At 39.9% G+C, this 14052-nt stretch overlaps 1 protein-coding gene and 1 long non-coding RNA gene across 2 annotated transcripts in view; one reads left to right on the forward strand and one right to left on the reverse strand.

The window, feature by feature from the left end:
• LOC120374298 overlaps positions 1-8943 on the reverse strand; it is a 39881-nt gene extending 30938 nt beyond the window's left edge. Inside the window, exon 1 of the long non-coding RNA XR_005585991.1 lies at positions 8593-8943. This is a non-coding gene — a long non-coding RNA (uncharacterized LOC120374298). The remainder of the gene's footprint in view (positions 1-8592) is intronic.
• The window catches only part of HIBCH (3-hydroxyisobutyryl-CoA hydrolase), a 93495-nt gene that overhangs the window by 55143 nt on the left and 24300 nt on the right, over positions 1-14052 (forward strand). Inside the window, exons 8-11 of the mRNA XM_039493714.1 lie at positions 5376-5521; positions 9333-9419; positions 11869-11927; positions 12879-12960. Coding sequence (XP_039349648.1) covers positions 5376-5521; positions 9333-9419; positions 11869-11927; positions 12879-12960 — 374 coding nt within the window. The remainder of the gene's footprint in view (positions 1-5375; positions 5522-9332; positions 9420-11868; positions 11928-12878; positions 12961-14052) is intronic.

Here is a 14052-nt window from a genome sequence, read left to right on the forward strand (position 1 = left end):
CTTAGTACTATCCTGTATAGTACAGGTACAGAAAAGTTTGCCAGAACCCACATTTACAGATACTTTCTAGAACAGTTCTCTTGAATTGAGATTTTCCATGTTTGGTCACTCCCTGAAATTTTTTTTTTTTTTTTTTTTAAAAGTTTGAGCAAAGTTCATTTTGCCTCATTGCACTCCTTTAAACCAACCTCTCCACCCCGGGAAATTAAATGCAAGACAAAATAAAAACCTATTAGTGTAACATTAAAATTGTGAAATCAAACAAGTGAAAAAAAAAAAAAGGATTTAGAATTTTGTTTGAATCCAAGTTCTGGCAGTGGTGTTTCTACCATATTGCACTTATGTAGACTGTTTCATCCTTCCTTCCATTTTCAAATGGAAACCTTAATACATTCCTCTGTATTAAGAATGTAGACTATAAAACTCCATTCCCTACTCCTAGGAGAATTCTGTGCCAAAAAAATTAAAACATTCTGCACACTATTTTAAAATTCTGCAAAATTCTGCATTTTATTTGTCAATACAATATAACCACACCAGTTTCAATTATTTTTGGTCATTTTATTTAAAAATACCTGTCAGCAAGTATGTCTAACAATACAGACAACAAAAGAGAGTCAGGAAATATTTGTTGACAAATAGATTCCTTTCTAGGCATATTAATACAGAACTCTGAGCAATAATTCATTGAAACTACAATACAGAACTGTATTTCCTGCACCTCTCAGAACCACAGCAAAGGCTTGGGGGAGTCAGGGGTAACAGAGGAGCTGAGGGAGAGGGAAATAAATTGCTGGGAAGGAGCCTGGGTGTGAACATGGAGGGTTATTGGGTATGGGTGGGAAAAGTATGAAACAGGTCTTTTTTTTGGGGGGGGGGAGGGGAGGGGAGAGTGAGGAAGGATTGTTAGGGAGCTTTCCTAAAGCAGACCTTGCTGACCCCTAGCCTCTCCCATTCAGTCAGGCACATCTGACATATCCCATGTCTTCTGACCTGGCCTGCTGCAAAGGCGGCTTTGCAGGCTCTCTCCTTCCCTTGCTGGCCGGGAGCTGTTGCTGTGTTCTATTGCAACAGTGCCCTCTGGTGGGAAAAAGGCAGAACTGCAGCAACATTTCAGCAGAAGCTTTTTTTCCCCATGCAAAAATTCAAAATATGCACAGCTCATTAATTATGTGCGTGCACAGTACCGCAGAATTCCCCCAGGGGTAATTCCCAAATATTTTTAGAATGTGGACTACACTGGAATATAGATGCTCTATGACACCCATGTAACTACTGTGACAATTACTTACATGCATAAGTAATAGTGGGAACATATTTATAGTGTTTTTATCTGTCTTTTGATAAGATTAATCAGTTGGAAATGAGGAGAGAGCAAGAACCATGTCACAAATCAGCTTTTCATTGACTACCAGTAAGTGCTTCAAGGACCCGAGTTTAAGAACTGCTGCCATAGTCTATACTGAGTTTCCAGTGTGTTGAGCTTGCACTGGCAACATTAATTTTTAAGATTTACTGTCTTTGAATTGCTTGACTTTGCAAAACACTAGCATTAAGGCTGCAAGATCATTTAAGCCCCTGATGAAAACTGAAGTGTAAGATTTATCACTAGGGCTACAATTGTGTCACAGAAATTGTGGCATTGCAGTCTGGCACTCGGGGGTCACAGCACTATTCATGTTTGGCCTGTCTGCTCCTCCACAAATGGAAGTGGTTGGGCAGATGTGCCAAACCGGAATGGCACTGCAAGCCTGTGCCCCAGATCACAATGCCTTGAGTGGGGAGCAGGGCCCAGCCCTGCAAGACAGGAGCCACTGCTGTCAGGTGAGCTTGTTCTCCAAATCCCTGCTGCCTCAGCCTCATTCTTTAGCACTCCAAGATGCTCATATGTGGATGGGGGGGGGGAGGGGGGAAGGGCGGGGAAAGCACCTACCTTTGGTCATCTTCTGTGTTTTATAATTCCCACCCCCCCGCATCTCTGCCGTGAAGTTTACTTAAAGGTTTGTGCCAAATTGTAGCCTTACTTACTATAGGGGTCGAGAACGAAATTGCCACCCTTGGTAAAGCATTGCAAACATGCGTATGGTTAGAGCACAAAACCTGAAAATCCAGATTTCAGAGTAGCAGCCATGTTAGTCTGTATCTGCAAAAAGAACAGGAGTACTTGTGGCACCTTAGAGACTAACAAATTTATTTCAGCATAAGCTTTCGTGGGCTACAGCTCCCTTCTTTGGATGCATAGAATGGAACACACAGACAGGAGATATTTATGACTCATAGAAATAGAAATATTTCCCTATGTTAAGTTCTCCTCACCCCTTCTATGGGTCACCTTAATTATCACTTCAAAAGGTTTTTCCCTTCTCCTGATGATAGCTCATTTCAATTGATTGGACTCTTCCAGTTGGTATGCGTACTTCCACCTTTTCATGTTCTCTGTATGTATAAATATCTCCTGTCTGTGTGTTCCATTCTATGCATCCAAAGAAGTGAGCTGTAGCCCACGAAAGCTTATGCTGACATTCCAACTAGTGAACCTACCTATTTTATAGGTAATAAATATAAAATATTTGTGACCATTATCCTTACACTGTGCTTTCTAGCCTGACCATCTTTTTTAATGAACAGTGGGGAAAACTAGACATATAGCCGGGTATTGTGTGGAAGAAGTTGTTTAATTGTGGGTGTATATTTAATGGTAAGAAACATGTCCAGATATTAAAATTGGTTTTATTTATTTTGTGTACTAGTCATTCTACTTATGCAATGCAGTAAACTTTGTAAACAGAGTTTACAGAGTCAGAATATTGTAAATGTCAATGCCATTACAGGGCAGAGATTTCCCTCCCCCCCCAGTTATGCAGTGTTATTGTGACAATTGACACTCTACACCCCAAAATAGCAACATTTGATCAGTATTGTATGTTTATAGTTTGTAGGTAAACTGGGAGACCATTCATACAAAAAAAAATTGGTCATCTTAATTTTTTTTGACCTGCAAATACTGTTCACATTTACTAAATTTTAGTGTCGTGATAACTGGGAAAATTGCAGATTTCTATGGTATTAGTAAGTAATTGTTTTATTGTTTAATACTTACAACCCATTTTGCAATAGAGTTTTAAAAAGTTTGATTCTATATATAAACTTGCAATTATAAAAGGTTATTTATTGAGCCATAGGTAGAAAATAAAATCTACTCTTACGTCATCCCCCCCATTCATCATTGTACAAAAAGTTCTTATAGTCATTAGAATTCAGATGTGCTCGATACAAGAGGTACAGTATACAAATCCAGAAAGTGTTACTGCTAAGAGTTTGATAGTCCCTCAAAGGCTCCAAAATCCAAAGTTATACTATATTTAATTCACACCATGGTGCTCCAATACAGCAGAAGAAGGTACATTATGGTAAATGCTCTTTTGCCTGTTAATTCTGTGGGCTGGAGAGCAACATGCATGAGTTGAGCAAGAAGTCACAATTGATGTGGGTGCACGTGCACACACCCCCAGTCCACAAGATGCCAAGTTGTGCATCCAAGCAGATTTTAATAGCCAAGCGACACATCCTTGTAAGCAAGGATATTTCAATCATCCTCTAATAGGGGGTTATCCAAAACCAGGCTAGTGGGCACCCCATTCACATTCAATGAAAATTCCATGACTTGAACCAGTCAAAGGGAATCACATTTTTAGAGATTTTAAGAGCTTCTTCCTATCATCTGTAACATGGAGTTATTAATATACCCTATTATACTGTGAAGTCATTATGAAAAGGATGATCTTATCAGAGATGTTATCCACCTCCCATGGCCGCTGTAGAAATATGTTCCAAAATTGGAGCAAATCCTTTCCATTATTGCTCTCCTTGCCTAAAGAATGCAGTAGCTTGTGACCGTTAACAGTGGGTTATTGGTAGGAAACTTTGCAGTGCCACTGGGTTTTTGTCAATGATGTTGGCTAATGAGCAGAAAAATAATTGTGAATATTTCCAGCTGCAATTTTGTCTCAATTGCCATTGGAAATTGATTTTGTAAACAGGCAAATAGCTTAGCAATTAAAAAAAAGTAGGATTAAATATCAAAGTAGAATTTTCTTTGTGAATATATTTTTTGAAGCAAAGTAACACATTACAGGATAGAAAAATCAAATATTTGACCAATTATATTAGTGTAAATATTTAATGGGAAATGTAAAAAAATTAAGGGTTGCTTTTGAGGACCACAGAACTTATATATTTGCCTTTGACAAGCCCAAGGATCTGTCCTTTTGGAACTCTTAAATGTTAATGTGATTCTTGGACTCTCATTGTTTACTTTTTAAATAAATAAGTTTCTACCTATTGCCTTTTAACTTTTGGGCTTCATGATTTGTTTACATTTTGAAAGTTTTGTGATTTTCCCCCCCCCACAAATGCAGGTTAGTTGTGGTCTTCTCTAAAGGTGCCCAGGATTAGCCTTTGGGGTCTCAAAGCTGATGGGCCCTAAAATTTTAGGGAGGCCTCAAATTCATGACTTTTCCTTAAAAATAATGTTATTTGCTATGTGGGAGAGTATTGAAATATATTTTGATTATTCAATGAACTATCAAGTTGGAGAGAGAGATTAGCTTCCACTTTTGATTTGCAACAAATTACATAAGAACATAAGAATGGCCATACTGGGTCGGACCAAAGTCCATCAGCCCAGTATCCTGTCTGCCGATAGTGGCCAATATAAGGTGCCCCAGAGGCAGTGAACCTACAGGTAATGATCAAGTGATCTCTCTCCTGCCATCCATCTCCACCCTCCGACAAACAGACGCTAGGAACACAATTCCTTACCCATCCTGGCTAATAGCCATTAATGGACTTAACCTCCATGAATTTATGTAGTTCTCTTTTAAATCCTGTTATAGTCCTAGCCTTCACCGCCTCCTCAGGCAAGGAGTTCCACAGGTTGACTGTGCGCTGTGTGAAGAACTTCCTTTTATTTGTTTTAAACTTGCTGCCCATTATTTTCTATTGTTTTCTTTGTGCTAATTCGGCAACAACATGGTAGGTATTTTGCAGATATATAAAGAGAAATAGTTCTTCTTAGGAAAAGCTTGGGAGTGATGTCTGGCTTATCTGTTGTGAATACTTGCCAGAAGGGAGGACTAGAATTTGAAGGCATTGTGGAAGAAGTGCACTTTAGGGAGAGACTTGGATAAGAGGGTGGAGGACTGGCAGACCAGGTCAAAGAGGGCTGGTACAGGCTAGAGGGCTATGTAGAAACCTGGAGGTGAGAGTGGGACGGCAGCTCACAGTGTGCAGTGAGTTGTGTATTGAATGGGTGGTATGACAGTCAATTCTTCTAGACCTTTCCTTCACATTTTTCTTGTTTTCTTCAATTACAGGCCTTTTCCCTGATGTAGGTGGAGGCTACTTCTTGCCAAGACTGTCAGGAAAAATTGGCTATTACCTTGCTCTTACAGGATTTAGACTGAAAGGGAGAGATTTGCAAAAAGCAGGAATTGCTACACACTTTGTAGAATCAGAAAAGGTAAATCTGTCAATCTTTACCTTTGATAATAGGTCATAACAGTGGTCCCCAACCTTTTCCCTGGGGTGGGCGCCGGACGACTAGCCACCGAGGAGCATGGCTGCTGGACAAGGAGCTGCTGAAATGCCGCCGTGAAGTGGCGACATAAAGAGGCGGCATTTTGGCGGTAGCATTTCTTGACGTTGCCAGTTCTTGGCAGCATTTCGGCAGCTGCTTGTTTGGCGGCCAGTTGGCAGGTGCACATGGATGCCCAGGTGGGCGCCATGGTGCCCACGGGCACCGCGTTGGGTCATCGTGTTAGATTTACTTGAAGCTGAATTTCTTCTTTGTGCAGATATCACAGATTAAACTGATTTTTAATTATAAAATTTAATTTAGCCTCTCAAGAGCATCAACCCCATTGATGCAGTATGGGTATTACACTTTCTTGGGGTGTCCAGGACCATGAATCACCATTTTACCCTCCTGCCTTCAGTGAGATGGAGTCTTGCCTGTGGTAACTGGATGTCAGCTCCCTCACACTGCCAGCCCTTCAAGTACGCGTCCTGGGCTCCGCCAGCCCCTACTTTGCCTTGAAGGTTAACACTTCACGTGTCCTGGTCCCCAAGCTCCTCAGAAGCATTTCCCTGTAGTATCCAGCCCTAGTCACTGAATACTCACAATAATTACCAACTAAGCTGTCCCCAGAGAGAGAATGTACACACAGCTTGATAGGTACAGTCAGGATCAGGTCCTTTATAACACAGCACTGCAATCTGCTTATAGTGAAAAGCAATACAAGTTTAACAAAGATTAGTATTTAAGAGATAGTGAGCAAGGAGAACAGATTACAAAGAAAAGAAAAGATACACACATCCTAGAGTCTAAATGTAACTAACAGCTGAAGTCCTTGTCTAAAGTACTTTCTCACCTAAAGCAGTGCTGATGCCCCAATTCCTGGCACCCCCCATGGGGCTGAGGCCCTGAGCCCATGGTGGGCAGAGTTGGGGATATGGAGGGCATTGCCTCCCCTCCCCTCCAAACTGCAGCACAAGATCAAGGCAGTCCCGGGGGCAGCACCACACCTCCCCTGAGTCATCCCCCTTACTTCCCCCTGGGCCGTGCAGGACAGCTGCTGCTCTGGCTGGTGCCATGGAGCAGGCAACATTCCTTCCTCTCCTGCTTGTGCCCCAGGTTGAAGCTGCTCCTCAGCTCCCAGCCCCCTTTGCTCGCAGAGAGGCAGCCGGTAAGAGCCCACCTGAGTGGGAGGACCCAGCTCCATGGCTGGCAGACCCTTCCAGGAACAGAGACCACAGGGGAGTCCTCCCAGCACACAGCCCCTAATACCTCTCTCCCTACACCCTGAGCTATGCCTTCCCTGCACCCTGAGCTACCCACTGCCCGCACACAGCCCCTAGCCACCCCCATCCCTGCCTGCACCCTGAGCTGTTTTCAAAACTTCTGTTTTTCCTGTTGATTGTCACATGTAACTAGGGCTTCCATGGTGTTGGCTTTACAGTGCTTAACCTAAGCAAAGATCTGGAAATACATGCCTTTTGTCCAGCAAAAAAACAGTTTTTCCTCCTCTGCTGGGGAGTAACACCTTAATATAAAGGACATTTTTCAGTAAGTAGACATAAAATATAATCAGCATATACATTCCATAATAATAATATGGACCACCATGATCCTACCTTTCAGTTAAGATCTCACACAACATTTTGTATAGATAAATATTATGACAGCAAAGGGTTACGGTAGTGAGTTTAATCAAGCTTTGCTGTTACTGAACAGTGAACCCTTTGCCAGTTGGCATCAAGGAGTTTTTAGGATCACAGTGGGACATATTTTTAAAGTCCCTCCTAGGCACAAAGTGTCCATGCATCTGTGAACACCAAAACAAGTCATTTATATGCACAACCAAACACTTGAATGCAGTGACTTGCTTCATATGTACAAATTTTGTCCGCAACATTTTGATGGCCCTTTATATCAGAGGTATGTAGTATTGGAGATATCACCAAAAAGAAAGTAGAGAATATCTTAAGGATCTGATTTAATCTTCTTTGCCTCAACAAATGAATCCCTTGTTACAAAATCAGTACAGATGGTTATCCTGTACTCCTCTCTAACTCAGGCAGATCTCATGGTCCAGAAACACACTCAACTCAAGCAGCCTGGCTCACAGGAGGCATTGAGCATTGTCAGGTCCCAATGAAGCCAGTGGTAATTGGGTGCTTAGCATGTATTAGGCTTCTGTTCTTATATACAAAACATAAAATTGATATTTTGCTACTGAGTTATGTTCAGCACTGAATTGTGGTAGCCAGTTGTGAAAATGTCAATGTACTAGAAACTTTTATTAAAAGAATCTACTAATGCTTGCGTATGGGCAATCAATCAAGAACTATTCCAAGCCCACACCTCCCCAAGTATGATTTTAGGTGACAGCAGTTAAGGCAGCCACTGACTCCAAATCCCACTTGGAGATGAGCTGTTAGGTGGTCAAAAACACAGGGAAGAAATCAAGTCAGTCAATGCTTTATCTTTAGCTCTCTTTCCCAGTAACATAGATAGGTCTAGATCCCACAGACACTTTACACAGCTGATTATCTTCTCACACATTAACAATTCCAGTGAAGCCAATGGAAATTACTGATGTTCAAGTTAGATCCCTGAGTGTTTGCAGGGTTGGGGGCCTTAAAAAGATTGGCTGTGGAGAGATCTAAATCATCAACTCATTTGGTAAAGTCATAGCGTGAGATTGTGCCTATCCTTTGCATAAATGGGTAAGTGGGCAAGAGAAAATAACCAGCTTTCCCTATACTCTCTTCCTTCCCACCTCTTCACAGTGACACTCTTTGCACTCAGGGACAAGGACACCATAGGCCTAGTTCAGCTACTGATAGTCTCTTTAGGTGCCTAGGCTATGAAACACGACACTATCTTTAAGTGTAGCACAGCATCAGGACTCCCAGTACCCTCTCAGAGTTCTGAGAGTTATTGTTTGCCTGCTTCAGCCACAGTTCTCAGTGTGTAAAAGGTTATGCCTTAAGGTCACCCCATGAGGTGGAGCTGGGCACCTCCCTTACCTCATATGTTGTTCCATGAGCAATAGCCGTCCTGTGGTCTGAAGTATAGCCCTCCAGCTGCACATCATAGCAAATGCACCTCCTTCCAGGGTGTTGTAAAAATAGCCCAAACAGAGAAGAAAATAGTAGGAGACCCCCTTCCTCATGAAGAGGAGGGGAAGCAGACCTTCAGGCTCTACAGAAAATCTCAGTTCCCATCCTCCTATGCAGCTAAAGGCCAAGAGTTAGAACTGGGAGTTTTGACAACAAAACCAGCCCATTTTCTTTACTCAGTGGGCTCAGGATGGTAGTGCTCCCTGTTCTTTAACACATAGCCTAGGACTCTGCTCTGAAAACTGTAGATCTGCTTGTTTCAGAGCACCAGCCCCAGCTGGCCTGAGTTTTTCCTTTTAAGGGTTCATCCCCAGGCCTGAGAAGCTGCACAGATGCAGCAGTTTGGGGCTGATTGTGACAACAGCAGTTCTTTAACTCTTTCATGATGGGTGGGGGTATGGGTGGCTGTCTGCTCCACCGCACAGAGGTTCTGCTTAGGAAAAGGCCCTCTGTACTGCTCCTCAAAGGTGTAATTCAATCCAGATTGCTCAGTTTTCAGAAGTGCTGAGCATCTGCTGCTCATCACCTCTTTAAATCAGGTCAAGAGTCTTTAATCCATAACTGTTAAAATAATCTATCTGGAAATACATTTTATTCCCCTATTATTTTAATTTGCCTTTTTTTTTCTTTTTCTTTTTTTTTGGTAGCTGCCTGCACTAGAGGAAGATTTGATAGCCCTAAAATCTCCTTCTAAAGAAAATGTTGCTGATGTACTGAACTCATATCACATGAAGGTAATCTGCTGGCTAGCTACAATCTCAAACTTTATTAAAGGGGCAACTATTAAGTTAAATAATAATCTTATTTACATAACCATCATTTGCTGTATGTTTGTATAGAACCCTACAGAATGGATTCCCAGCCTCTACACATTACTGCAAGATGTTAATAATTTATATAGTAACATTAAATAAGTAAAAGAATTTTAAAAATCTAATTTACTTTTCACTACTTTTTGCATTTCTTTTGATTTGGACAATGAAGTTAGACTGGTCAGTTTTATTTGGTGGTTCTCATCCACTGGCACAGTAGTGCTGAACATGGAAATTTGTAAATAAGTGCTAGGCATACTAGTCATTGCTTTTCAGTTTTGATGTTCAGCACCCGGGGACAGCCACTGACAGAATGAGACTAGCACTGAGTGCAGGGGGAGTGGCCATGCACTCTGGAATTATGTGGATTCAGTGGCTCTGACATCCCACCACGTGGCACAGAAACTGCTATTGCAACCTAAAGACCAAACTAGAAATTGTGAGGGACTCCCCATTCATTTGAATGCCATGCCATATCCCTCACTTTGGGGTGGGTTTTGCCTTCCCACCTATGTCATTCCTACTTTAAGTCAGTGTAAAATGGTTTCATGCACGTAATGTGAATTTCATTCTTATTTTCTGTAAAGTAATCTGCAGAGTCTAAATTTTGAGCCCAGACTTCAGTGATTAATGATGTCCCTTTAACTTTGAGGCCCAATTTGGCAAATATTACCAAGCATAGTGTATGTTAACAGGATCAGGCTCTTGGTAGGCTCTAGTGAAATGCATTTGGAATATTAAAGCAATGCCTTAAATTAAAGCAACTAAATATTGCTAGTTTTACATTTTCAGAGAAAGATTACTTATTTTCCAAAGCGCAAATTCATAATTCTCTCTGAGAGTGTCAGTCAAGATTTTTGGGAGTGAATTTAACTTCATATCAAACAGCTAGAAATGTCAGATTTCCTTGTAACAGGTTGCATGCATGTATCAAAAGGTTTTAGATAATTTGCACTCAGTTTTATAATAGCCACTCTAGTAAGCTTCACAGTACTTCTTCCAAAAGAAAAAAAGCCCAGGTGCTAACAGACATAATTTTGTTCCTTCATCCCAAATATGCCTTCAAGGTTGTTTGGTTTTAGAATGAGATTGGTATCTGCTATTTCCCAGTTAGAATTGTTAGGTTCTTGTATACGTATTAAGTGGATAAATAATTTGAATACATTAATGTATCTAACACCACTGAATATCTTTGATAAAATGGAAACTATAAGCCAAGAGAGAGAATATGTTGCTATAAAGTACAGTGCAAGCTGGGAGTTAACGGAATGGAAGCTTCACCTTCATTGGAATAGAAGTGACAAGGAACCTGTTTGAGCTGCAGCTAGTGTCAGTGAAACATCGGTTTGTACCCTAAGCCCCCTAGGCTAGCAGGTCTAAAACATTTGTCATGAGCTCCAGTTCTAACACATCACATCATGCAGCCCCAGCTGCTGGCAGTCAGTCAATAGCAGCAGTTAATGTGAATCAATTAATGCAAAATTATCATGTCTTCTAATTGTATATGTGTAAACACTTTATAAATATAAACAAAAAGGCGAGAAAGAAGTAGAAAGAGGCCCTAGTACTTCTTTGAAGATTGGATGGGTTATAAATAATAGTATTGTTGCGGGTAAGGTGTTATCCTCATAGAAGATTGTATATTTATTGATGGAAGCATACATCATTATCTTACAAGTTCAGATGTCCCGACATTAATACTGTAAATCAAAACAACCAAGCAAGCACAAAAGAGGAGAGAAGTTTTATTCTTATAAGACTTAAAGAGAAAATACAACTAATTGGGATCAGCCAATAAATTCCATAGTACTAAGTTTCTTTAAAAAAACAAAATCACCTAAAAAAATAGCAGCTAACAGTTGCTGCTGCTTCCCCCTTCCCACTCCCCCATAAACAGACATAGATTAAAAGAAAATCTGTACATACCTTCCAGTTAGATATGGATCTCTAATATTAAAATGGAAATAACCATTGTACAAAAATGTTTTTAAAAGCTCCACATCTCTCATATTACAGCTTTATTTTCCTTTCCTTACTGTTCCTCAGAGAACTCTGAAAGTGTATATAAATCAGCTCTCTCTGTGTCTGTTACTGACAAATATTGACAAAAGATCTTTGAGCTATATGATGGCTTGTAACTAACACTGCATCATGAGATAAAAACTTTAAAATGTTCAACACACAATGACATCTTTGTATGTACTGTAAAATACTTTTGGATTAAACATGGTAATCAGCATTAACTGAGCTATCTGCATAGGTTTTTCTGTAGTGGAAATCAATATAGTATTTCAGTACCAGTGATGAGCTTTTAAAATTTTCAAATAGGCCGAGACAGAACCAAGTGAAATATGTATTTTCTTTTAAATAGTGCAAAATTGATCAAGAGAAGCAGTTTGTGCTTGATGAACATATGGACAAGATTAACAGGTACTCTATCATTCTTTCCTCTTACCTCTTATGTGGAAGATTTGCACTAATATTAATGTTTACTGGATTTAACAGGTTATGTAATAAAAAAAGGCTAGAGCCTTGTCTGTTAACATCTGTTTTTGTAGGGTTCTTGACCTAGTAGACTTATTACTTACCTATAGTCTTCTACATATTACAGGTGTTCTTGGCTGATTCAGTGATAAAAGTAACTTTTGATAACTGTTGTTATAGTCATTAAATCCCTTGTTTGTCAGTTTGTCACTCTTGTACATAAGATGGTTAAAAGCAGCATTTTTCACCTGCACAGTAGTTTCAAAGCTGTATTAAGTCTATGTTCACTTGTAAACTTTTGAAAGAACCACCATAATGTTTTGTTCAGAGTTACAAACATTTCAGAGTTACAAATCACCTCCATTCCCAAGGTGTTTGTAACTCTGAGGTTCTATTGTAGTTAGTTTTGTGGATGTTTACAGGTAGCTTATCCCAAGTGTAAAGGGAAGCACAGAAGAAAGCACAAAGGTGCTTATTTGAAAATTGTACAAGTGAGTGAGTGGAGGCGGGAGCTGTCCTTTCAGCACTGAATGAGAGATGATGGATCATTAAAGGGCCTTAAAAATGAAGATGAGTAACTTATAATTGTTATAATAAAGTGAGGGAGCCTGTGGAGGGATGCAAAGAGAAGGTGAGATGGTCAAAATGATGGACTAAGAAAATCACCTTTGCAGCTGCATTCTGAATGGACATGTGTAGAGCAAGATTTTATTTGTCCAGGCCAGGGAAAAGGATGTTGCAGTAATTGAGATGAGATAGTGTAGAGAATCAGTCTGATGATCTAGTTAAGCTATTCTGTTTTTAATGTCTGAGTTCTCATTACTTCACAGGCAGGAAGAAGGGTGGAATCAGATAATACATTTAAGTCATATGAGGCTTTTCTTGTTTTTTTTTTAGTTTGTTTTCAGCAAACAGCATGGAGGAAATCATTCAAAATTTGAAGCAGGATGGTTCTCCTTTTGCTCTTAAGCAGCTAGAGGTAATGTTTAGTTATATATTTTTACCTTAATAATTAAGTCTTAAGGGTTGATTCTGATCTCACTGAAACTTGTGTAAGTCTGGAGCAACTGCATTAAGGTCAGTGGAGTTACATTGATGTAAAGCTGGTGTGATAGCAGGCTCAGGCCCTTAAGATCCAATTCTTAGTCCTTTAGGACTTAGTCAGTAGGACTACCCACACATGTAACTATAGGATCACAACCTAAGTCTTCGTATTTATTGTAAAACAGTTTTACTCTGCACATATTTTACTTCATATCTACTCCTGACCATATATACACCACCTCTCTGGTCATAAAAGGTTTGGTGGTAATGGAGGTTCTCTTTGTACTTTTCCTTTTGTTGCTCTGGAATGATATGTAAAAAAATGTGCCAAACTCAATGTTTTCCAAATTAATTCAGTGGCTCACTTCAGACTCCAGTACTCAGAAAAAAAAGTAATCTCTAGTCATGTATTTATTTAGTCATATGGAATCTTTGAATTTTCCTTCCTTTATTACTCTCAAAGTGGATTTACTTTGCTGACCTGTGGAAAAAACTGTTCCAGGGTCTATTCAAATATTGCTTAATATTGGGTAGAACTCAGGCATTTCTCAAGGAAAACTTTGATACTAATGCAGGATTATAGCTAAGGGCAGAAATGCTGCTCTTGTACAAATATATAACATATTCTTCTGACCCTCCCTTGAACCTACAGTATATAAGATATATTATAACAGTATCATTAACTCTCCTAGCAGACTGGAAATAAATGTCTTAAAATTATCAAAGAATGTACCTGAGGTAACACAGATGTAATTGTCTGTAATCACTGAGGTCAGACTAGAAGATCACACTGGTCCCTTCTGGCCTTGGAATCTATAAATTATCTTTTAGCAGCCTCACAGGTTGTAACCAATAAGCATTTGGCCAATCTAGGGTTTTTGTGGTCAGTCAAAATGTTGACCATAGTAATATTTTTGCATCCTCACAGATTGTCAATATAATCTTCTTCACAGAAAAATGTGAATTAAAAGAAACATCTCTCTGAAAAGGGAATTTTAGAAGCCACCTGCATAGCAAGCGTTATGCT

The sequence above is a fragment of the Mauremys reevesii genome, linkage group 11 (assembly GCF_016161935.1).
Source record: "Mauremys reevesii isolate NIE-2019 linkage group 11, ASM1616193v1, whole genome shotgun sequence".
NCBI classification, from domain to species: Eukaryota; Metazoa; Chordata; order Testudines; family Geoemydidae; genus Mauremys; species Mauremys reevesii.